General features: G+C 43.2%; 1 protein-coding gene across 1 annotated transcript in view; it reads left to right on the top strand.

The window, feature by feature from the left end:
• The window catches only part of PLEKHO2 (pleckstrin homology domain containing O2), a 30,445-nt gene extending 7,851 nt beyond the window's left edge, over nt 1-22,594 (top strand). Inside the window, exons 2-6 of the mRNA XM_063314192.1 lie at nt 2,528-2,680; nt 7,407-7,523; nt 15,033-15,137; nt 18,824-18,922; nt 20,279-22,594. Coding sequence (XP_063170262.1) covers nt 2,528-2,680; nt 7,407-7,523; nt 15,033-15,137; nt 18,824-18,922; nt 20,279-21,439 — 1,635 coding nt within the window. The 3' untranslated portion in view covers nt 21,440-22,594. The remainder of the gene's footprint in view (nt 1-2,527; nt 2,681-7,406; nt 7,524-15,032; nt 15,138-18,823; nt 18,923-20,278) is intronic.
• Nucleotides 22,595-23,191: the final 597 nt, after the last annotated feature.

Below are 23,191 nucleotides of genomic sequence, written 5' to 3'. Positions count from 1 at the left end.
AAATTAAAAAATGGACACAATCTTTCTCTGTTTAGAAATGTCAGGGGAGTTGTAGAGTTATGTATAGACCTCTGTTTATGCCATGTGGGCTAGTAAATTGCTACCTTAAACCCCCCTCCCCCCAATAAGAGCTTTGAGGTTCTAGAAAAGAGTATTAGTTTTAGCATAGATCAAAATCAATGTCAGTATTGTGCTTTTCAAACTTCGTGCCTTTCCCGTAGCCTTGAATTGCTTAACAAGGAACTGTGCATTCTAGGATGTAGGTGCTAGCTCCTATTCACAATATTGAGCTCGAAAACATCCAGCTTTCCTCTAAGAAGGTGGGTTAGGATGTACAGGTGGTCTTTTCAGCAAAGCAGATTTTTTTCTTACTAAGCTTCTTGGTAAGAAGCCACAGGTAGTGCCAATACTTTATGTGTAGAGGATCTGTAGCTCAGTTCCCTAGAATCCCCTAGAAGGCATTTGGGAAAATCCTTGGTGGAGACCAAAGTGGGGCTCCCCTCTCCCATCAGGTGCCCTCCAGATGTCTTGGACTTCAACCTCCATAATTCCTAGCCAACGTAAGCAGAAAGTGCATAGAGTCTGGGCTTTTTTCTCTATGTATAACTCATATCCTGAATTATTGTTGTTAGAAATCGCACCTTCCTCCCCACCTTTCCATCAGCACATGCTCATCCATGCCTCGGATCATTTGCCTATTTTTTTAGTCTGGGTTCAAAACACTGCAAGCCATTATGCAGGAAGTTCTAATTTTGGAGCCTGATCAAGAAAGGAAGGCTTGGTATCTGAAAAATGCATGCTGTGAAGTTGATAGCAACTTCTTTCAGCATCAACTAGATAAAGTAAAATAGGACTGAATGGCAGTTGGCTTGGACAACGGAAGCCTCTTGTCCTTAGAAAGCGCAGTGGAAATCACAGAGAGCATAGAGTGGATCTTTTTGGAAATATGCTGGGGGATGCTGATGAAGTGGTCTGCTCAAACCTGCTAATGGTGGAAATCAAGGTGATTCCAAGGCCCAAAGTTTTAGAAATTGACAAGAGCAGTAGACTAGCAAGGACAGGCTATATGGTTGAAGATCTGTCCTTCAGAACGGCCTCTGAAGTTTATGTCAGGGTTTTAAAAGGAAACACTTCTAGGTTGCTTCTCGAGGTAGTGTTCTGTGGGTGATGTGCTGGATAACAGGCATAGTCAGAAATATTTGTGGTACTACTCATGGTTCAATGTAGAATAGTCCTCATTGTCCAAGAACAATATTGGCAAAAGTGGGACAAACCATGGTAACAAAAATAGTCTTGTTGCCTTTCATACTCTGCAAGGAAGTGTAGCTTTTTTGTACCTATCTGGTTACATGTGACAGTATCTGAAACCCGATTTAGAACTGGGTTGCGCTTACGTGAAGTTTCCCAATCTGATTGAGTCAGAAGAGGAAGTACTGCTTGGTGGAAGGCCAGGCTCCAGTTATTTAGGTAGAGAGGCCTGGCTTAAGCCAGAGGCCTTATATTTCTGCCAGGGCAAGAAGCTAATCTTGTATACTATACTTTAATTCATTTTTCATACTTCAAATTAATGGGAAGGAGTCTTTTAATTTTTTGTTTGTTTTTCCGAAGAAGAAAACTTCAGAGACATTCTCTGGCTTCAGAGGAGTATTCTTGCATCTCTTTCATTACGAACTGGCCAAGGGGACTGTGTGTGTGTAAGCATCCTCTATTTCACCATACAGTCATCTTTCCAGCATTTTTCCACCTCCTTAGATCCTTACCTGTCCATTCAGGCTCAAGTGGAGGCTTCAGATCAGTAAGCCCTGAGAGCCAAGGAGGCTGCTGCCCTGATGAACCTGTTGGTTGTGCCTCTGGTGGGGAGAGGGAGCAGAAAAGAGTTTTCATCCTGCAAAAAGAAAGGCATTCGGTGCCAGCCCTACCACTAGGCAAAGTGAAATCGTTGTTGCACATGACGGGTGCTGAGCTGCAGCTCAGTCATGAAAACCCTCCTTTGTGGAAGGCAGAATTGTGTAGCCTTACAGCTTGTCCTGAGCAGTTCTTTTGCTCTCAGGTGTGTTGGGAGACCTTCTTGGGTCTTCAATGTTGTTGAAAGATTTACCGGTCTGGTTGGTATCTGACCCAGAACTGATGGAAGGGGGACTGTAATGTTTTGACACAGGCACCAACATGTCTTGGGTGGGCTGCATGGCATGTGCCATGAGATATTTTCCTGAACACATTAATATATAAGTTTGGGCATCTTTTGAGATACCCAGATGTTGCATTTATATTTTGGTAATGTATCATGATGTTAGAATGTGTCTGAATTCACATACTATGTTAAGCCATAATGGTCTTGTTTCATGTTGGCTTTGTGTGTTGGGTGGACCCTTTCGAACTTTCTTTTGCTTAGTAAACCATAGTCAAGGGACTCTCCATGATCTCTGAAGTTCAGAGGGAAAGCTTAGAATACCAGGGCTTGGCAGAGAATGCAAAAACAGTTTATGAATTTCCAGTAATATCTTCCTTTTTCCTGATGTGATTCTAGGGTTTGAAAGAGGAAAATTCGGAGAAGTCAAAGAGTCCCACTTCAGGAGACAAAGTTGGCTGGATCAAGAAGAGCAGTGGGGGGCTTTTGAGTCTTTGGAAAGAGCGTTACATCCGGCTCTGTAAAACCCAGCTCTTTGTATATGAAGATGAGGTAAGACAAGGGGAGAAAGTAGCCTTAGCAAACCCTTGGACTTTGTCCCAACAAAAATGGTCTCCGTTGGCTGTTGCTTGAATTTGCCCTTCTTTTTCTCACTGGGGATGTTTCTTCTTTTAAAACTTTAGGTCCGGAAGTCATCCATTAAAGCTTTGAATATACAAAAGAAGTACAGGTAGTCCTCACTCAGTGACCACAATTAGGACTGGCAAATCTGTCGCTAAGCAACATGGTCGCTTAGCAAAACATCATGTGACTGCGACAGGTTTATGATGTCACTTCCACTGTGGTCATTAAGCAAATCACTATGGTTTGTTGAGCAAGACATCACATGACCACGACTTGCAATTTTACTGCTGGCTTTCCCATTGACTCTGCTGGTCAGGAGCTGGCTGTGAAGCGCACGGATGGTGATTGCAGGATGCTGCAAAGGTCGTAAATGCCCACCAGTTGTGAAGTGCCCAAATGTTGATCATACGACTCTGGGGATGCTGCAGGGGTTGTAAATGCGAGGAATGTCCATAAAGTTACTTTTTCAGTGCTGTTGTAACTTTGAAGGTCACTAAACGAGGCAGTCAGTAAGCAAGGTCTACCTGTACTTCTTGACATATCACATAATGACTTTGTAGAATTTGCAAGATATAGCAATGGCTACTTCTTTGGATGACTTTAAAAAGGGATTGCATAAATTAACGGAGAACAGTTTATTAAGGATAACTGGGAGAGAACTCAGTTGTATCTCCCAGTAGGAACAACATGCATTCAAATACCAATTATACAACAGGGGGAGAAGGGTATGTCTCCACCTCTTGCTTGTGAGCACCCCAGAGGTATTTGGTTGGCTACTGGGAGAAACAAAATTCCAGGCTAAGATGGGCCTTGCCCTGATACAGAAGGGCTATTTGTGTGTCTATGTGAGAAAGGAATCCTAAGCAACTGGGTCATAGTACCCTGTTTTTCTTCTCTCTCTCTTTTTTTAAATAGCTTCTAGATTAGACCAGTAGCAATAAGCTTCCTAATGTATTTATTCAGAAGAAGCTAGTAGTTTCCAATGATTATTCCTGTCCTTTGTGCTAGCCAGCAAACTGGAACAGCTAGGTGTATTCAATATTCCAGGTGGGCAGTAGGCTTCACCTTCATGTCATGGTTGTGCTGGTGATGTACAGTATGTGAAGAGACGGTCTTTATAACAGTGAAATTGCAGTAGGGAGCCTAGCTCCTCATGCAGTCACTGCAATGTGAACTGGAACCTTGATAGTGAACAATTGCAGCTCAGATGGAGGCATTCATATGTGTGTGAAAACACCCGATTGTAGAGGGGTGCTCCAAAATGGTGGACACCAGCTCTGTAGTTACATCACCAGTTTGTCTAAGGTTAGGAGGAACTACTCACTGCTGCTTGAATGTTAGATTCTAGTGGTTAAGGCTCCAGGCTAGAAACCAGGTGACTGTGAGTTCTAGTCCCACCTTAGGCATGAAAGCTGGCTGGGTGACTTTGGGCCAACCACTGTCTCTCAACCCAACACACTGCACAGGATTGTTGTTGTGGGGAAAATAGGAGGAGGAAGGGGTATTGGGTATGTTCCCCGCCTTGAGTTATTTATAAAAATAATAAAGGTGGGATAAAAAAAAAATCTAACAGGAGTAACATTGCAACTTGTTTAATCAGGCATATTTGCTGTCTTAGAAAGCAAAAGATTAATTCTGTACATTTAAATAATACATTTTGGAGGGCTACTGATGCTCATGTGCTGCAGAGTGGGGAAACCCAACACAGCAGCTTAAAGGCTGATATATTACTTTTAGATACTTTGTGATGTTCCTAAAGCTTGTAGTATAACTGGGGTAGTATTTTTCTAGATAAGGGGTCTACCTTGTGAAGGATAATCCTTAAGGGTGGTTCTGTTGCCCTATTTTGCAAACCATAAAAGATCAGGAAAACTGATTTGGAAGGATGATCAGAGGATGGTTTGCAAGCCAAAGTGATGCTTAAAATGAAGAACATGAGCAGGATTCTTGGAAGTTGCCACTGTCATCAATCAAGCAGCCAACTGAGCAGGGAGGTGATTCACCTGGTTAGTTTTTTTGCCCACTGTGGTGAAATGGATTGCATTTTTATTTATAGCCACTATTTTTAAACATTCGTCTATGTGTATACACTTAAGATTTGAGATTGTTTTTATACTCTGATCGTTGTCCTCCCCTTCCTTTCTTGCATTTCCTCTTTTTTTCTTGTTGAGCAACACATGCCAATAAGAATGAAAGGTGTCAAGCAGAAAGAAATAAACCCATCGTCTTGGAGTCAGAGATCTGCCTCCAACCTTTTCTCTCTGGGTTATGATCACTATGTTATTTTGAGTAAGTGCAACAGGCAAGGCCTTCTTGGATCATCCTATCTTTCTGCTGCTTATTTTTCATACAATTTTTTTTATTTTTTATTTTATCCCACCTTTATTATTTTTATAAATAATTCAAGGCAGAGAACATACCTCATACTCCTTCCACCTCCCATTTTCCCCACAACAACAACCCTGTGAGGTGGGTTGGGTTGAGAGAGAGAGTGACTGGGCCCAAGTCACCCAGCTGGCTTTCATGCCTAAGGCAGGACTAGAACTCTCAGTCTCCTGGTTCTAGCCTGGTGCCTTAACCACTAGACCAAAAGGATACACTTCACTCTGCTGCTGTTCTTAATTATTTCAATTGATGGCTTTGGTTGATGGTGGTTCTTTAAGTCTGTGATGTTTAGTACTGTATTTATTCTCCCTGTGTTGGGGTGGGTGGATACGAGATTGAGCAGTTAACACCCCACCCATAGATGTATCTTTATCATTATTTCCTAGCCTTCTCTCACCTGTGCCTATGCGTGAATTATATTTATGGTTTTGCCAAGAAAGTATAACATTTTGTACATCTGAGAAGCTAGATTCCAGATCATAAAAGCTTCTATCACAGTATCTCTGCTGGCTGTTGAGATGTCCTGAAACACTTCACTATGTTTCATACAAGATGCTTAATAAAAGGGGAAGTCATTTCCTTGGGATAATTAAAGGAATGCTGGATAACAACGTAGGATTGAAATATGCTTTGTTTAATATGTTGGTCAGAATTCTAAAGTGCTTCATGTGGTCAGTAAGAGCAGGTTCAAGTGATGTTTTTTTAAAAGAAGGACATCAAATGTAATTTGAAGTCAGCAAGCTGGGGTTGAGAGTTTGGGTTACAGCTTAAGCAAGTCACTTATTCCTTTGCCTGCTTCTTTTGTTTTACTTGCAGATGAGAAACTCAGCAGGCAGAGTACTTAAGTTTAAGAAATATTAATTATGCAAAATAGGATAAAGCCTTAGTCTCTCTCTCTCTCCCAACCTGTAGTTATGTAGGCTGAAAATAAGTAACCTTTGATGCATGCAGAGGCACAAATATATGGAGAAGTTTTCTGAGAGTGATCATAACATCAGGTAGATGTTGGTGACAAGACCCTGTCCTTTTGGATGCCCACAAACTAGCGGAGAAATTGAAGACTACCAAGTTGATTTCTAGTTACTCTAGCAGGTGTTCTTTGAACTAGATGATGCTTCTGGGTTGTTTCCAACAGTAGCCCCAAGTAGGACACACTACATGGTGCTCCAGAGCACAACAGGCTTTAAGATTCCAAATTACTAAGTAATTTCTTAGCTGGCTGGAAGTTGCTGAGAGTTGAGAAATGCAAAACTGCATGCGTACCAAATTTGGGGAAATTATACTCCATGCATGTAAGAAGATTCCTGCTATATGCCTATCCTGTCTCCAATATACGGATCCATTGAAGCTGGGCTATAATATAATTCCAGATTTATGGTTAAACTGTAATAGCTTGGGTGAATGATTTGTTAGCATAGATCCAAGCTCTCAGCTTCCAGATGTTTTGGTGGTTTGCCAGCCTTGTCTTTTCTTGGCTTACATAACTGTGTCCATGGTGGCACATATCTTGCAGCCTTCCAGAATAGATTTCTGTACTGCGTGGTCTGCTGGACTACTTTTGAGAAGCATCTGAAAGATTCAATTCTGCTAACTAACAAAGACTATGATAGCTGGAAGCTACACACCTGAAGGGCAGAAGTTTATGGAAGTCTGATGTAGAGGAAAATGATAGGCCTACTTAAGAAACTTAGCTTTCATTCTTTTGTTCAGGTGTAAAGAATCTCTGTGTTGGGAATTGAGTTGCCCAGATGCCTTCAATGCCAAAAAAAGGGGGGGAAGTGATGCAGATGTTTTGCCTGCATTACTGTTATATCCTCTTATTGGGGAGGCTTTTCATCAGTCAGAACCAGCCAAAAATAAGTCTCTTTCCTTTGGCTTCTGTTTCCTGCAAGCAGCTGCTCTTGTGAGATTTTGCAACCTTCTAACTGTGTTGAGAATGTTTTCTGCTTTACTCAACAGATGGTGCAAAACATGGGACATGGGATGGCATGTGTTGGCCCTGTTAGACTGTTGCTGCTCTGAGCAGCCACAGAGATGGCTTGTGCAGTCAGTTAGGGCTGCTTTTCCATCTGCAGTGATAGAGAAGCAGATGTGCAGCTCTGTATGGCAGGCTGCTGGCTGAGACAAGAGTAAAATCACTCAGTAGAGATTGAGTTGAGGCGCAGCATGAATGTGGGCTTCCCTAGTCCAGAGTCAGCACCTATCTTGCAATGCTGTGTCACATCTCATGCTTTGCAGAAGAGAAAGAATGTAGTATTGTCTCTTACAGGAGGAACAGAAGTGTGTTGAGAGTCTTGAACTGGAGCACTATGAGAGATGCCAAGATTTGCGAGCACTCCTGAAAAGGAAAAACCGATTCATTTTAATCCATTCTCCAGGTTGCAAGGTAAGCTATCCTTCCTGTTCTACATGAAACTGTCCTTCCTCCTTTCCTCCCTCTCCGTATTTATTCTTTTATTCTTTCCAACCCAATGGAATGTTGGCAATTATATAAGGGGGCATGTCCATCAGCAGAACAACTCTCTGAAAACGTAACAGAATGGGACCAAATTTCATGTTGAAAGAGATGCCATCAAAAGAAAGGTTGAATCTGAGAGGCTGTGGAGAAAAACATTCCAGAAAAACAATCCATCAGTGTATCCCTATGGGATGCTGTCTTCCCAAGCACTCCTCCCTCATCCCTCTTGGTCCCATGACTCACAGTGGAGGGTACATAAGCTTGCCTTTTGCTTCTTATACACAGAGAGAGAGAGAGATTCAACGCAAAGGGAAAGCTTGGTTGCACAGAAGAAAATACAGATGCCTCTTCTGGCCACAGCTGGTACAGAAAAGAATTCCAGAAACCATGTGCTCTGCATGCTTTCCATATGTGGTTTCCTTTCATGAAGGTGTTGGTCAGTTGCCCTGTTGGCTAAGTCCCTTTTGGTTGAAGGAATGAAGGCTATGGCTTTTAGACATGGCCACAGGATATTTTGTGGGACAATTTAACGCTCTCTGTGGTGAAGCTCTGTGGAGTAACAGGCTCAATTTGTGACACAATTACACTTGGATAGTATACAGCATTCCATCTTCAGGGAGAAGTATAACTTGAAGGCATGGAATGACTTGAATTCCATTGAGCTTTGAAGGATACCTACAGGATATATCATGGTGCTGTGATCCCATCTGATATATGGTTGTCCAAAGCCTGCCTCCCTCTAACCTTATGGTGGCGGGGGGGGGGGGGAGTACAAACTTGGAGAGGTCTGATGCTCCCTCAAAGCAACTGGAAATGTGCTGTCCCTAATTTTGCAGACCAAAATGGTCCTGCTAGAGTGCAGAGCAGAGGGCATGCATGGAACAGCATTAGCCCATCCTAGCTGGATGTAGAAGGCATCGGGAACGGCTTTGAAGGACAGGAGGAAGAGCCACTACCAAGGCAATGATCAGACAGGTGCAGCATGAGCCCACTCTAAGAAACTAATTTGAGTAAACATCTCAGACAGGCTTTTCCCTAATTCATATGACGATAAAATGAGGGAGGGGGAAGCACATGCAGACCTGCAGGATTCTGTTGCTATAGCTGTTCCAGTAAAAGTAGTTTTAGACTGATACAGCATTGGTATACCTTATATGGCTGACATTGGGTCCACGAAACACAGGACTGTAACATGGGATTCAGCAGTTCATGGTCAGGGGCTATGGGAGGTCCATCTGGATCATCACTTTAAGCTGTGGTGTGGTTTCTTTCTTTGACTATTGGAGAAACCCTTGGATGAACCTAGATTTAGATTTTGGATGGCCAGCACTGTCCAATTTTCAGAGAGGAGTCCTTTTGAAACCTAGCTGGAGATGCAAGCAGTTGAGTTTGGGACTTTTGTTTTCATGCAGCATATTCTGTAGTGTTGCACATCCAGCTGTGAATAAAGCTGCAGGTACGGTACATGGGGATGGGTGGGATTGATTTCCTTATTTACTAGGTTTATGCACTGCTCCAGTTGCAACTGACTCTGAGCAGCTTACAGACTTAGGCAAGATGAAAGTTCAGTGCTTTCTTCTCCACGCACATAGCCAATTTGACATTTAATGGGAAGGGACTTTTGTTTAACGAGATGGGTCCCTGTTGCAAGCTCATGGGATTTATACCTATCTGCTTCTTAAACCGCAGTCACTCTTCCTCAGCAATCCAATTCAGCTTCTCTGTTAAAGTTTTCATTTTCCACCCTTTTCTTTTCTTTTCTTTTTCTTTTTGCTATTTTTCATCTACACACACCACCAATTCTGAGACAGGGACCGTATTGTTATTTCAGCACTGTAAGGTGTTTTGGGCACCTTTTAGGTGGCAGTGTGTGCTATGAATTTTTCAGACAAAAACGTGCATGATTCTAAAAAAGAATCATGCACGTCAAAAAGTCTGTTTGAGATACAGCTTCCGTGCTTTTTGATGTACTAATCCACCTGCAGTCCTTGGTTCCTATCTTATTCCATCTGATGGCAAAAGGGTAAAGAAAGAGACATCTCTAAATAAAATGTAGCTGAAATAGGTGACCTCTGTGAATAGAAAGGCTTCCTTTATTTCCTTTCAGTCCATTATCCACTTGTCTTTGCTGGGGATCTGGTACCTGGGTTGTCAACCAGCGTAATTCTGTAGAAGTTACACCAAGTTTCCCACACACACAATGTTTATTTATTTAAAAAGACTTATATGGTGCCCATCTTCTATATAATATCTGAATGGTTCACCAGGACAACACTAAAACACTGTCTTTAGCTTTACGGTATTGGCTTGATCTTTGTGTTTATTTTGCACTCTGTCCAATTAATTCTCTATGAAGGTCAGGATATACATCTAATTGTAATAAATCTTTATTCATAAGAAGCTGTTCCTTAAACCTTATGCTACATCTTTGGACTTCCACCCTCACTCCCTGGAACTGGAACAGCCTTGTGGAACACCAAGGCTGAAACTATGTCTTCCAAGTTTCTGTTCAGAAATAAGTCTGTGCTGTATATGGAAGGTCATATTTGTTGGAATTATCAGGAGTTAACTCAGCATTGTCTCACAAGCATAGTAAGAGGGTTTATCTGGTAGGCCTGTCTCTATTGTGCTTGTGCGATGTCACGTGGGTCACCTGATTTCCTCTTCCTCCTCCTCCTCCTCCTCGAGTCTGGGGGATTCACAGTCTCCATTACCTAGTGAGCAGACATGCAAGCATCTCTTACCATCTTGCTTGCACACAGACTTTCTATTCCTCATAGAAAGTCCAAGAACCAGCGATGATTAAGTGCTTTTTACTGTGAACCTGCTTGTATCCAGATCTATTGAATAAAAGTAAGCTATCTCTATTTTTTTTCATCTAACTACAGTGTGAAGACTGAATTTATTTCTGAACATAATTAAGCTTAATGTGCAAGTTCCTTTTTGGGTTCACGCTTCTACTCTGCAGGATTGCTGTTTGCTGCTTGGAGTTCTTTTATTAACATTTAAAAACTCCATCAATATTCATCTTCAGATGTGGCCTTCTCCTGATGTCAGCCCTCCCAGGTAAACCAGACAGGAAACACGACCAGATGAGCTACTTCTACTTTATTGTTAGGCTACATTAACAGAACCTTGCAAGTCTGAAAGTACAAATCTCTTGCCACCCCTATTTACCACCTAACCAGTTAGGGTGGGTTCTTTCCATGTTTCTTTCTGTGCCCATTACTCAGTTGCAGACTCCTCCCTCTTTTATCAAATCGTTCTCCAGGCAGCATCTCTTCTCCATGTCATCCAAGCTCATTCTCACATTCCATTACACCTGGGGAGACATATCTTGGATAGACAGAAGAGTAAGGCCTTTTCTGAAGTTCTCCTTTTCTGGGGACATCTCAGTTACTTTGCTTTCACCTCCTTGACTATGCTATTTGCTGCCTCCTCCCTGGACTGTATAACTGCATTCAACCAGGCAGCAAGAACAGATAATCCAATAATGGAAGATCATAATAGAATGATCCAGTGACACAACTCTTTAGCTGTCCAAGTCTACAGCAAGGGCAAAAGCCTGATCATTCAGTCAGCTTCATTTGTGATTATTGAGAGAGAATGTGCTACTCTGACTTCATGGAGAAAGCATGCCTGCTTGGGAATGCACCAAGATATTTCTCTCTCTCTTTTCCTCTTTGTCCAAAGAAACAGAGAGTGACCCTCCCATTCCCCCCACTGCCCTGTTTTCCAGCCAGCAACTTGTTGTGGCAAAAAGGAAGTTTGATCAAACGGGACTGTGCTTAGAGTTTAAATTACTGTAAAAGCTGCCTCTTGTGTTCAGTAGAGGCACTATTATATGCGACTTTGTTAATAAGGGTGACTCTGTTGTTTGGGAGATGGGAAGGAGCAGATGCTCATCCAACAACTTTGGCTTCTCTACTTCCAGTCAGGCTGCTGCTAATGCCTCCCTCACAGCAGTTGCAGCAAGAATAAAAATTGAGGGAGGAAGGAAGCTGCTTTACTCCACTCTTACCATTGGTCTGTCTAGCTGTCTTCTCCAAATTCAGAGTTGCAAAACTGTTCTGGCCCTGGAGTACATGTGGGGATCTAGACTCCAAAATTTGGGTTGGGCCATGGCAAAAGTCAAAGTTGACTTCATTATATTTTATAGAATCCTAACATCATATTGTTGAAAGGCGTCTTTGCGTCCAGCCCCACCAGGGCCACAACCAGGGTCTGTGTCACCCGGGGCAAACACGGATTCTGTGCCCATTCCGGCGCCCGCCCAGCGCTCATTTTGGTACCCCACCAGCACGGCGCCTGGGGCACATGCTCTGGTTGCCCCCCCCCCAGTTGCGGCCCTGAGCCCCACCCCCCATCAGTGCGGGAATCCAAATTAAAGCATTAAAGGGAAAGATGGCTGTCTACTGTCTACTGGAATGTATCTAGCAAACAGGAACTCACCACTTTGCTGGTACTTAGTTCTACTGGGGAATTGCTTTTACTGTTAAGTTTCTCCTAATGTTTGATCAGAATCTGCCTTCCTGCAGCTTAAATCCATTATTCCATGTCCTGCCTTTTGGAGATCAGATCCGCGTCATATCCTTTCAGGTATCTGAAGGATGCAGTCATACCCATCCTCGGTTCCCTTTTCTCAAGGCTAAGCATGCCCAGATCCTTCCATCTCTCTTTCTAAGAATTGGTTTTGCATCTTCAGATCCTCCTTGCCTTTCCCTGAACCTACTCCAGTTGGTCTGAATTCTTCTACAAAATTGGTACCCAGAAGTGTAGCTGATACTTGAGGTGGGGTTTAACAAATGCAGAATAAAGTAAAATGATTATAGTTAGTAGTTCCATTTCATACTGCTTAATATTAAATGTGAATACAATCAGTATTTCCCATTAGTCATGTACATAATTTCCCCCTTTGAACATGCTAACATTTGATAACAACTTTTAAGATGTTTCTGCCACCATACCCAAGGCTTTGAGGGACTATAAGTTGCTTATTGCTGCCTAAGATGGCATGCTTCAAATTCTTGTAATCATAATTCTCATCTCCCCCTAGCCAGCAGAGCTACTAATCAAAGATGATAAGAATGTTGGCAGCAAACTTCACCACCCATCTTATGGGTGATCCTCTTGAAAAGCAGACTGTTTTGCAAAAGATGCTTCAAGAATTAGATTAGAACAAGGGAGACCCAGCTTGAAGTCCACCTTCAGCTATGGAAGCTCCCTGGATGACTTTGAGCTAGTCACTGTTTTGCAGCTCAAGACATTTTACAGGTTTGTCATTTGGAGGGGAACACTGGAGAAGGGAATATTATGCGTGCTACCTTGTACCTTGTGGGATGGGACACGGTGGCGCTGTGGGTTAAACCGCTGAGCTGCCGATCGGAAGGTCGGTGGTTCGAAACCGTGCGGCGGGGTGAGCTCCCGTTGCTAGTCCCAGCTCCTGCTCACCTAGCAGTTCGAAAACTTGCAAATGTGAGTAGATCAATAGGTACCGCTTCGGCGGGAAGGTAACGGCGTTCCGTGTCGTCATGCCGGCCACATGACCCGGAAGTGTCTACGGACAACGCCGGCTCTAAGGCTTAGAAACGGAGATGAGCACCGCCCCTAGAGTCGGACACGACTGGACTTTACGTCAAGGGAAACCTTTACCTTTACCTACCTTGTGCTCCTGAAGGAAAGGGGGGAATATAAAGTGAATGACTGAATAAATGAGGACTAGGAAGTTGCAAAGCGATCAAATGATTCTGCATCTGGCAAATTTTGGATCGATAAGCGTTCAGTTATAAATGGGAGGGAGAGAGATTATAAAGGGCATCTTGTCCAAATATTTTTTTTTCTTGACTAAGATGAGACTAGCAATCCTCCCTTGCTGTAAAGATAAAAGGAGAGAGGGCAAAAGGCAGAGGACCATGCTGATGGATTGAACCTGTTGGAACTCCCTGTTTCATGAAGCATGCTTTGCTCTCTCTCTGGTGGTTTGCTATTCCTGTAAGGCTTTTTAATTCATAGGAAGCTGTTTTTCCTTGACGTATTTTGGTTGATTCCTTTTTGGTAACAATGATGACGATGACAACAGTATTAGTGATGATGATTTGGGGCCAGTGCAGCTGCTGTACTGGAACATTTCTTCCATGAGTGATTTTTGCAAGATCAGTTGTTTTTACATTGCTTGGTTTAGTAATGGTCTCTGATCTTCTGCTGTGGATGATGCTGTTGTGTGTTTTGGCTATTGGCTTGAATCCGAGAGGGAAGATGGAGTTTGCTTCTCCTGAAACACCTCGTCCTGCACCATTCTCACAACCTCTAAGAGCATTTTAGCAGGAAACATGAGCTATGGGGGGTGGGGGGAGAGAAAAGCCCGTTCTGTAAACCTCCTCCTCATTCATGGAATCCAAACCATTGATTTTAACAGCTGTTAATTGCCTTTGACTTTCCTTTTAACAGAAAAGCTGGGTATAAATGTGTTTAAATTATACATGTCCACTGACTCCACCACTTTCTTTCAAGAATCTCATTAACTAGCAAATACTTGGCAGGTGGCTTGCAGCAGCTTTCCTTAGTTTGGGACTCTCCAGATGTATTATGACCTTCTGTTTCAAGCATCTGGGTGGTCCCCAGTGGAGTAACTGAACTGTGATGGAGGAAGTGATCTGCAACCTCCAAATCTCAGTTTGACAGAGATTCAATGTTTGCATCCTTCAGTGCTTCCAAAGATTGGGGACATTGCTTCCCCATGTTTGCCAAGCATGTAAAAAGATGGTACTTTGCATCTTAAAAAAGGTTTCACATAATTAAAGAATAGTCTCAGGCTCCTTAAAAACCCAGGAAAAACCAATTCACACAAATTGGGACACTAACTTGGCCACAGTGGGTGTGACCAGCCCAGCCTTGTTCACTACAGACCTCTCCTCTGGCAGCAAATAAATGTTAGATGTCCATCCTTGATCTTTGTCTGGGTTGGACAACTTTTGCAGGCTGAGAACTACAGTGGATGGAGTGATGACCTAAGCAGGCATGGTCAAGATTTTATTTTTTGTTTTTCCAGGTTTGAAGGGTCTTGAGACTTTTTAAAAAGGTTACTTTAAGCCTATTTTAGGGGTTCCACCACAGTTCTTTGGTATTTCTTCTCTTACAACGGCAAAAAGATACCACATACCTTACTTTTCATCTGCTCTGATCAGAGGTAGCTTGGGAGAGGGGCACAAGTCTTCCACTCCTGGTCGATAGAAAGGTAGATAATTGGTTCACCAAACCATGCCCAGTATCCTACATCTGGGCTTTTCCAGATCTGTTCTCCAGCCCTGATCTACATCAAAAGAAAATCTTCTCTTAAGGGAAACTGGATAGCACCAGCTGGTATTGCAAGGACTTATTTTTTTAGTGACATCTGAATTAATTTTAAGGCAAACTCTCCACCTGTTTTTTTCTGCTTAGGTGCAAGATATCAAATTCCAGGCATCGACCACAGAAGAAAAGGAATTGTGGATGAAAGCACTCAATGATGGCATCAACCGAGGAAAGAATAAAATATTTGATGAGGTCAGTTGCTGTTCTGGCTCTTAGCTTCAGGTTACTCCTTACTTTGCTGTGAGTAAGTTGATGTAATGGCTTCTTCCATTCCAGAGTGATTAGACAAGCCCAGGATGGGAAGTATGTTGAGCCATGAGGATCTAGAAAGTTGTAGAAAGATGTGATGGTACTCCAATCTGTCGAGAACTAGGTGCTAACAATACAACTCATGTTCTAATGATGGAAAAGTTCTACTTGTTATGTATTTGGGGAATAAAACAAAGCAGGAATAGGCAAGAGAGTGTTCTCCAGATGTTTTACACAGTAGATCCTATACCCCCTTGTCGTTGGCCATGCTGGCTAGGGTTGATGGGAGTTGTAGTCCAGAATATTTATAGGGTACCATCCTCCCTCCTTCTGGTATCAAGCATGTGAGGACAGGCTTCTTCAGGTCAAGGGCTGAAAGAGAGGCTTAGGGAATATGTCAAGTGTTGAAGTTAAATGGGCAAAGTAAGTACGGTTAAAGCCAAACATGGATGTGTCCAGAGCAGTGTTTCTCAACCTTGGTGACTTTTGGCTTGGGGGCTGCAGCCTGGCTGGGGAATTCTGGGAGTTGAAGTCCACACATCTTAAAGTCACCAAGGTTGAGAAACACGGGTCCAGAGTAAAAGGTAGGCACATGAAGATTCCTTCTATAATTTTTTTTCTCTTAAAGCAACGTATTTCCCAAAACCCAATATATATATTTTATAATATAAAACCTGGTATATTTTCATAAACCAACCTCTCCTTAAGTTCTGTGTAGCATTACATGCAGCCCCTGAAGGATCACTACGGTTGCTAAAAATCACCAGTTTGATTTCCCACAATTTTTACATGGGCTACAAGAAAGACTGTAGAGGCTGCTGTAGAATGGACTGAAACATTACAAAAACATTTTTTTTCCCTAATTCCACCCCCCCAAAAGCAGAGAAATAGAATATCCAATTTCTCTTTTCATTTGCTTGTTTGAAACTCATCAGCTCCTTTTGCCCTCTTAAAGGTTGGATGACCACAGAATGTGTTCTGTGTATAGAAGCTGAGGAGGAGATTGGAGGTTGGAGCCCCCAGGCCATAATTCATACACATATGGGTTGAAAGAGACAGAGGCTAAAGAAAATCAACCAGAAGAAATGAGAGCTAAAAAGGGGAGGCTGAGAAAATTGGTGGCTGTAAAAGGGAGCCGTGAGTGAGGCATATACGGGTACCTGAAATGAAATTGTGGTTCTGTGGCTTTTTAGACTTCCTGGCTTCAGAGAACTACCTTTCTGCATTGACTTGCTGCAGACCATACTCTGCATCTGCTGCAGACTCCATGTTATAGAGGACTGGATATGAAAACGGGTTCCAGAGCAGTCTTCTCCATCTTGGTGCCTATCAGATGTTCTGGACTTCAACCCTTGAAATCCAGGGGCAGGTTGAAACTTAAGTCATCTGGAGAGCATTGCAGTGGAGAAAGGGAAGGCAATGTCAAGGATGGTGGAAGTGACAGAAATCTGGCAGGGCATCTGAACACGTGCAGCAGGGCTGGTGTGGCTCATAGATGCCTGGCTTTTCTAGCTTGAATCCTGTCCAGACTGTGAAGGTCAATTGTCTTGTTCTTTATTCATAACCTCTCCTTAAGTTCTGTGTAGCAATAAGGGCAGCCCCTGAAGGATCACTATGATTGCTGAAAAAAATCGCCAGTGTGGTTTCCCACAATTTTAACATGGGCAACACCAAAGACTGTACAGGTTGCTCTAGAATAGACTGAAGCATTACCAAAAAAAAAAAAAAAGCTTTCCCTAATCCCACCTCCCCAAAAGCAGGAAAAATAGAACGTCCAAGCCCAGCCACATGAGATGTGCTCCCATCCACTGCAGGGTTTGCTTCCTGATTAAGTGTATTCAGCCTCCCTCTGCTGAAAGCCAGCAGTTGCATTAGCCAGTAGAGTTGTGCTGTTGCGTGTTCAGGGTATCCAAGGGAGATGGTTTATTTTGGCCAGAGGAGCAACCACTTTGATTGGTCCTTCCTGGCCTGGACTACAAATGATTTTGGAATGTCAACTCTGAATGAACTTTCTGAGCCTGCTTCCTTCCCCCTCCCCCTGTCTCTTTCTTGTGTTCTTTCTCCTTTTGGTCCTGCCATTTCAACCCAAGGGTGGTCTGAGTAAAGCTTTCTGGGTCTTCTTTTCTGCTAGGAGGGGAATCGGTTCATTGGACTAACCTGAGTTGTGTGTCTGCTCTCTCCCATTTTTATGATCTCTGCAAGAAGGTTGCTTGTTCTGCCTCCTTCCAGAGGAACTGGATTGTTATTGAGTGTCAGATTATGGAGAGATTGCTGTCTTTCAAACTGAGCTCCGCAGGCAGCATGCCAAATTGTACATGGGGGCCAGCTGGGAACAGCAAACTAATTGCATTTGCCTTGCAAATCTAAGCTGGAGAGAAGAGGAAGGCAGGATTTGAGCCGTTTGTGGCTCATGTTACACAGGAAGGAGAAATTGGAAGAGCCGTGTCATTGGGTGATATTGGCAGCCTTAAGTGGACTTGCTGTCTGCAAGTAGGATAGAGCCAGGGAATTTGTAGTTGAGGATGACCTGAGTTACCATATCAAGTCTGGACATATTGTTCTTCTTGATGGCATGTGTGCTAATGAACTTGACCTGTCCTTTGCTGACAGCATCCAAAGAGGTCTGTCTCCTAGATGAACACATTTCCAATGCAAGTCAGGTTGAGGATTTTTCCAAAGCAAGTAATGCTTTGGGGGGTCCATTAAAAAAAATCTATGAAAGATATTCACAAAAGAGAGCTAAGAAGGGACCTACAGGCCAGATTTTCCATCTGCAAGCTTGTAAGATTACATAGATTTACACCAGAAAATTAAAACACCCTGCTCTTCATTGATATCGAAGTTGCTTCATGCACAATCCATCTGCTTTCAGCACATACAAGAAAGGAAGAAAGCACATTGCTTTGCAAGTCCAGCTACAGAGGATCATGGCATGACATTGAACCAGATGCTTATATTCAGTCTTGCCAGCTGGTATCATTGATGTTGACGGTATTTGCTTGACATGCTTACCTAGCTCAGTGAAAGTCCTAGTGGTCACATGCACACAACATGCCAAGTTCAGTTAGGTATTTCAGTGGCTGAACATGTTGCATGAATCCAGCCTGTTTGGTTGGTTTGTGGTTCAGAGACTAAGCCAAGTCTTGTAACATTGGGACGATAACCCTTATTTTGCAATATATCTCCAACTGTAGTATGTACTTTCTGGATTAGTTTGCTGATCACAAATCTCAACAGAGTTGAGTTTAACTTTACAAAAGCTGATTCACAGTGTTGTCTGTTTGATTTAGTCTTGCCTTAGTGAAAATACAGCCATTGTGGCTTATAAACCAAGGTTTATGGATTGGCAAAATATGTAAATCAAGCCAATCTGTGGCCTGTTTTTGGTGAATAAACCACAATTATCTGGGTTTATGTAATAAACCATAGTGGGCTAGGTTTTCACATATGGAGCCAAAAGCATTGTTAGGGCTTGATGGATTGTACAGATTAATGGGAAAAGGAATTATTCAGCCTCTTATATATTTTTAGGTTGGGAAGGCTGAATTGTAAGATGTTTGTCTTGAGTCATTCATGGGATTAAAACAAGAATGATGTCAAACTTTTTCTATTTTCTCTCCTGCCTGAAGGTAAAAGTTGATGAAAGTCTTTCCCTGGATCATGTAACTCGAGGCAGAGCCAAGATAGCCCAGAGTCGTCGTCCACCAACCAGAAGCCATCTGAAGGAGGTAATCATTTGGGTCACCACCACCCAACATGGTTTTTCTATAAATTAATCAGAATGTCCCTGTATCATCTTGACAGCAACATTCCTATCCACATTTTGTGTTCTTTTGTTTTGCTGTTTCTTGTCATGGGAGGGAAGGGTCACATTACCCATCCCCAGCTAATTTTGATCTTAGATTGGGTTTGTGGCATGTACTGTATGATTATTTGCAATAATCACACGTACCATCTGGACATGTCCATGAATTATTTCAACTGAGGTTTCAGCCTAAATATAAATAACTCGTTTTTTTACTTACATTGGTATGTCTTAGTTGCTTTTTAAGGGTCTTATCAAAGAAGCACCATAATTAAACATCCTAAAGAAAATCATGATGAAATATTAAAATCCAGAACAAGCAGTAGTCTGAGAAGAGAAAATTACAAACTGGTGAAAACCAGTAATAGAGGAGCCAAATGAACTTCTTAGCACTGGAGAGAGAAGGTTCTATAATCTGGGTATAGCTACAGAAAAGTCCCTGTTTTGTGTCATCACCATCTAGAACTCTAATAATTGTGATACCAAGTAAGACTAATGTCCCTAATATTTGGGGAGATTTTTACTGGGAGAGGTAGCCCTGAAGATATCTTATATATGTATAGATGCATGCATACACTGCTTCTGGTTTATAGTTAACAATGAATGTGGAAACAGCATGAGCCAAGTCTCTCTCATGTACCAACTATCCTGTTTCCTTAGAGGAGTCCCTATTCTCAGCAGGGAGTTCAGCTTGCTAAATTTTCCTCAAGCAAAGTAACCATCACCCAGGGAATGAAACAGGATAAGGTCTCGCAACAGTCTGATTGTCAGACCAATAACAAGAAATTCCACCCACCATAGGGTTCAAGAGAAGAGAAGATGTGGGGCCAAGAAGTCAATCATAGGGAAGAAAGTCAAGATTCTGGCAACTGGTCCCAGGAGCATGTGATCATATTTGTACTGCAGAACTCCAGATGACCACCAGCTGGCAGCAGAGAGCAAGAGGTTATTGCCATCTGATGGTCATCTAGAATTTTTTTTTTTTGCAACCTAGATATGGTAGCCCTAGCAAAGGATAAAGATATGTTCCATGTAGGAGTCCTCCATGGGGCCCATTGGTTGAGCTGCTGTGAATGTAGAGAATCTGTTGTGTTAACAGAAACGTAATATTTAAACAAGCAAGCAAACATGCATACATGGTAGTCCCTCAGAAATTGTGCAGGACGTGTAGGGATGTTTAAGCTGAGATTTCTTTTGTTTGGTTGGTAGCTTTAATTCTTTAAAAGTTATGGGCTTGAGGACTAATTCTGAGATCTCTCTCATTTGCTTTCCTACCTAGGTGGCTAGTGCAATGTCAGATGGAATCCTAAGGCTTGATTTAGATGTACCAGACAGTGGACCTCCAAACAGCATCCTAGTGACAAGTGAAACTGCTGAAACTCCTCCTCCAAAGGAGACTCATAAACCTCCGATGCCCCCTGCAAAAGTGCCCATGCCTCCTACAGAGAAGCTAAGTGCCAATCCTACCCCAGAAGATCCACAGGTCAAGAAGCCCCCCATACCTCCAGCTAAGCCTCTTAAGGAGGTAGCAGCACCCAGTGAAAATATGAACTCTGTGGAAGTAAGCAATGCAGAAGAGGAAAAAGATGATGCTAGTGAAGACTCTGAAAGGACTCCAGTTGAAGATTTTGTGGAAACCAACCCTCCAGTACCTCCTCCGAAGATTTTATCTGACAAAATGATGGTAACATGGGATGATCCTGTTTCTGAATTTCATGAAGTTGGAACTGAGAATCAGTTAACAGCTGGCAGTGAGGAGAATATCCCTGAATTAAACAAGGAAACAATCAAACCACCGACTCCTCCTCCTAAGATTTTTAAAGCCACCTTGAGCTCCAAAGAGAACAACACAGAGGTAGAAACTTCTGAAGGCGATTGGCAGCCTGATGAAGACTCAAAACTTGCGGTCAACGGCATTGATGGCAACAGAACCACCGAGCCTGCTTTCCAAGATGAGAAGGAGCAGGATGAGCATTCCTCAGAGCAAGGAGCAAAGGGAGAGGGATTGAGCCTGCCTTCTGAAGATCAGGCTGACATACTGGAGCCTGTGGGAGGTTCTCCAGCTACCAAGCCTCGCAGCTCCTCCCTAGGGGAATTGCTTTCAGAATCACCAAAAAAGCCTATTCTTTGGCCAGATTTCCAGCAGGGGTCTGTTCTCCACATGGTGCAGATGGAGAAGAAAATTGCCTATGAAAAGGAACGAACTGAAAAGCTACTGCAGAAGGTTCACTGTGGAGGGTTCGAGCAAGCCCGGAAGAGCAATGGACCCCCAGTAGATGCAGCAGAGGAGCTGCTCAGCAAAGCAACTGAACAGCTCAGGCAAGCCACCCAAGTCTTGCAAGAGGTCAAAGATTTAGACGAACTGAGAAGGGAACCTACCAGTTTCCGGAAAGGCGTCCCGAAGGACCTAGTGACCGTTTACAGGAGAAGTGTTCCCTAAGAAGGAACTGAATTCTGAATTGTGACTTAGCTGAAATGTAGCCAGGGAGCACAATTTCTACCGGGCTACTAGACCAGTGGTTTAAACGTGGGTGGATAGGGCAGCAGCTGAGTCTTACCAAGCAATGCTTACTTTTACACTGCCACTTTTGTAACCTCAGGCTGTGGGCTGGATCCTGCTGGGTGGGGTGTGCTAGAGAGGGATTTGGGTAGAAGGCCCCAGGGAAAGATCTGTTTTTGGAACTCAAGCAGTAACTGGAAGACCTAGGGACTTCCTACCAGGGGTGCCTAAAACAGTTCGAATGCAGAACAGTTTGAGTTTGAACTGAGTTCATCCACCATTTGAGAAGCACCTCCAACTTGATAGAAGCCTCTTCTGAGCTCAGAATGGTGTTCAGAATTCGAGGTGTTGCCATTTTGAGTTAGGAACACAGTGGGTTGGAGCAGGAACATTGTGCATCCAGGACAGCCTGGGACGTTTCGAGTTAGAAAAGTTGTGCCCAGCCCTGGTTCCTGTCCTTCTGCTTTGTTCTCACGCTCTGTCTGAGACGAGTTTGCAAAGACTGTGCCGAGATCAACTGCAGGATGAGATCTGAGTGGGTCGGGCAAGAATGAGGCTGTAGCACTTTCTAACCTTTTTTTCACTCAGGGTTAATGCAGGGGGGCCCATGGGAGGCAGGGCTGAAGCAAGCAGTGGGTGGGGTCTTCTTTGATACCCCTTTTTTCTCCTTTGTGCTCCCCTCTTCTTCGTTTTTCCTTCTTTTTCTGACTCTCCTTTTGAATGGCTCTGCTGCAGAGGGCTTTCTGCATGCTCGTTCCAGCTTTATTTATTTCTCCCAAGCCATGCATCCTTGCAAGTGGTGGTGGTATGTGCGCCCTGCACTCAAAAACATGCACACTTACCACCAAGATAGCCAGTGATGTTTTGATGAGGCTCCCAATATGTAGGATTTGGTGGCGATGGGTGGTTTCTTCTCTGGATATCTGAGTCTTGTCCAGCCAGGGACCAAACTGAACTGCAGCATCAGATTTGGAAACTCACCTAGTTCACACATCATCCACTTGCTTGGTGTTGGTTTAGTATGTTGCGTGTTGCTCACCTCTTGTGGCTGATTCAGCAAACGATGGTTATGCAAAGTGTAGCTTAGCACAGCATGTGAACCTGATCAAGCTCTTGAGCAAGCCATAGGGAATAAGGAACCAAGTAAAAACTCAATTTTTTGCCAGGCTGACTTTCCACTCATTTGTGAAGAATAGGCATGGCATATTTTGGAGAATCTGTATGGACCTACCACAGGCCCAGATTGTGCAAAATCTCCCAGCTCATTTGAATGGAAGACATGCAAGTTGGATTGTCACATCCTGAGGCCTCATAGGCACACAATGGGGGGCCTCATCCTTCTTTTCCATCATGCAGTGGCACTCACCTAAGTAACAATATCAACTTTAGGAAAATGATATTTGCAATTGTAGGCTGGGAATACGTGCTTCTATGGTTTCTTTGGTTTTGACTGAATGTTGCTTATAAACTGGCTGATGGCTAAGTGCATCATGCAGACCAAGCCCAACGCGCATTTGTCAGCAGAACAGACTGGCTTAGGGTGAGGTGTGAATTCTGTCATATGCACAGTCTCCCTTCATGTGTTGTTGTCACTTTTTACGCATGACGTTAATAAGCTTCATTTCCAAGACCCTCATTTTCAGTTGAGCTGATGGCTGTTTCGATTGCTTTTTAACTCTGGAGATGACCACA

The sequence above is a fragment of the Candoia aspera genome, chromosome 13, assembly GCF_035149785.1.
Source record: "Candoia aspera isolate rCanAsp1 chromosome 13, rCanAsp1.hap2, whole genome shotgun sequence".
Classification (NCBI taxonomy): Eukaryota; Metazoa; Chordata; class Lepidosauria; order Squamata; family Boidae; genus Candoia; species Candoia aspera.
The sequence above is the reverse complement of the archived record's forward strand: the minus strand, read 5'-3'. Positions and strand labels throughout refer to the sequence as shown.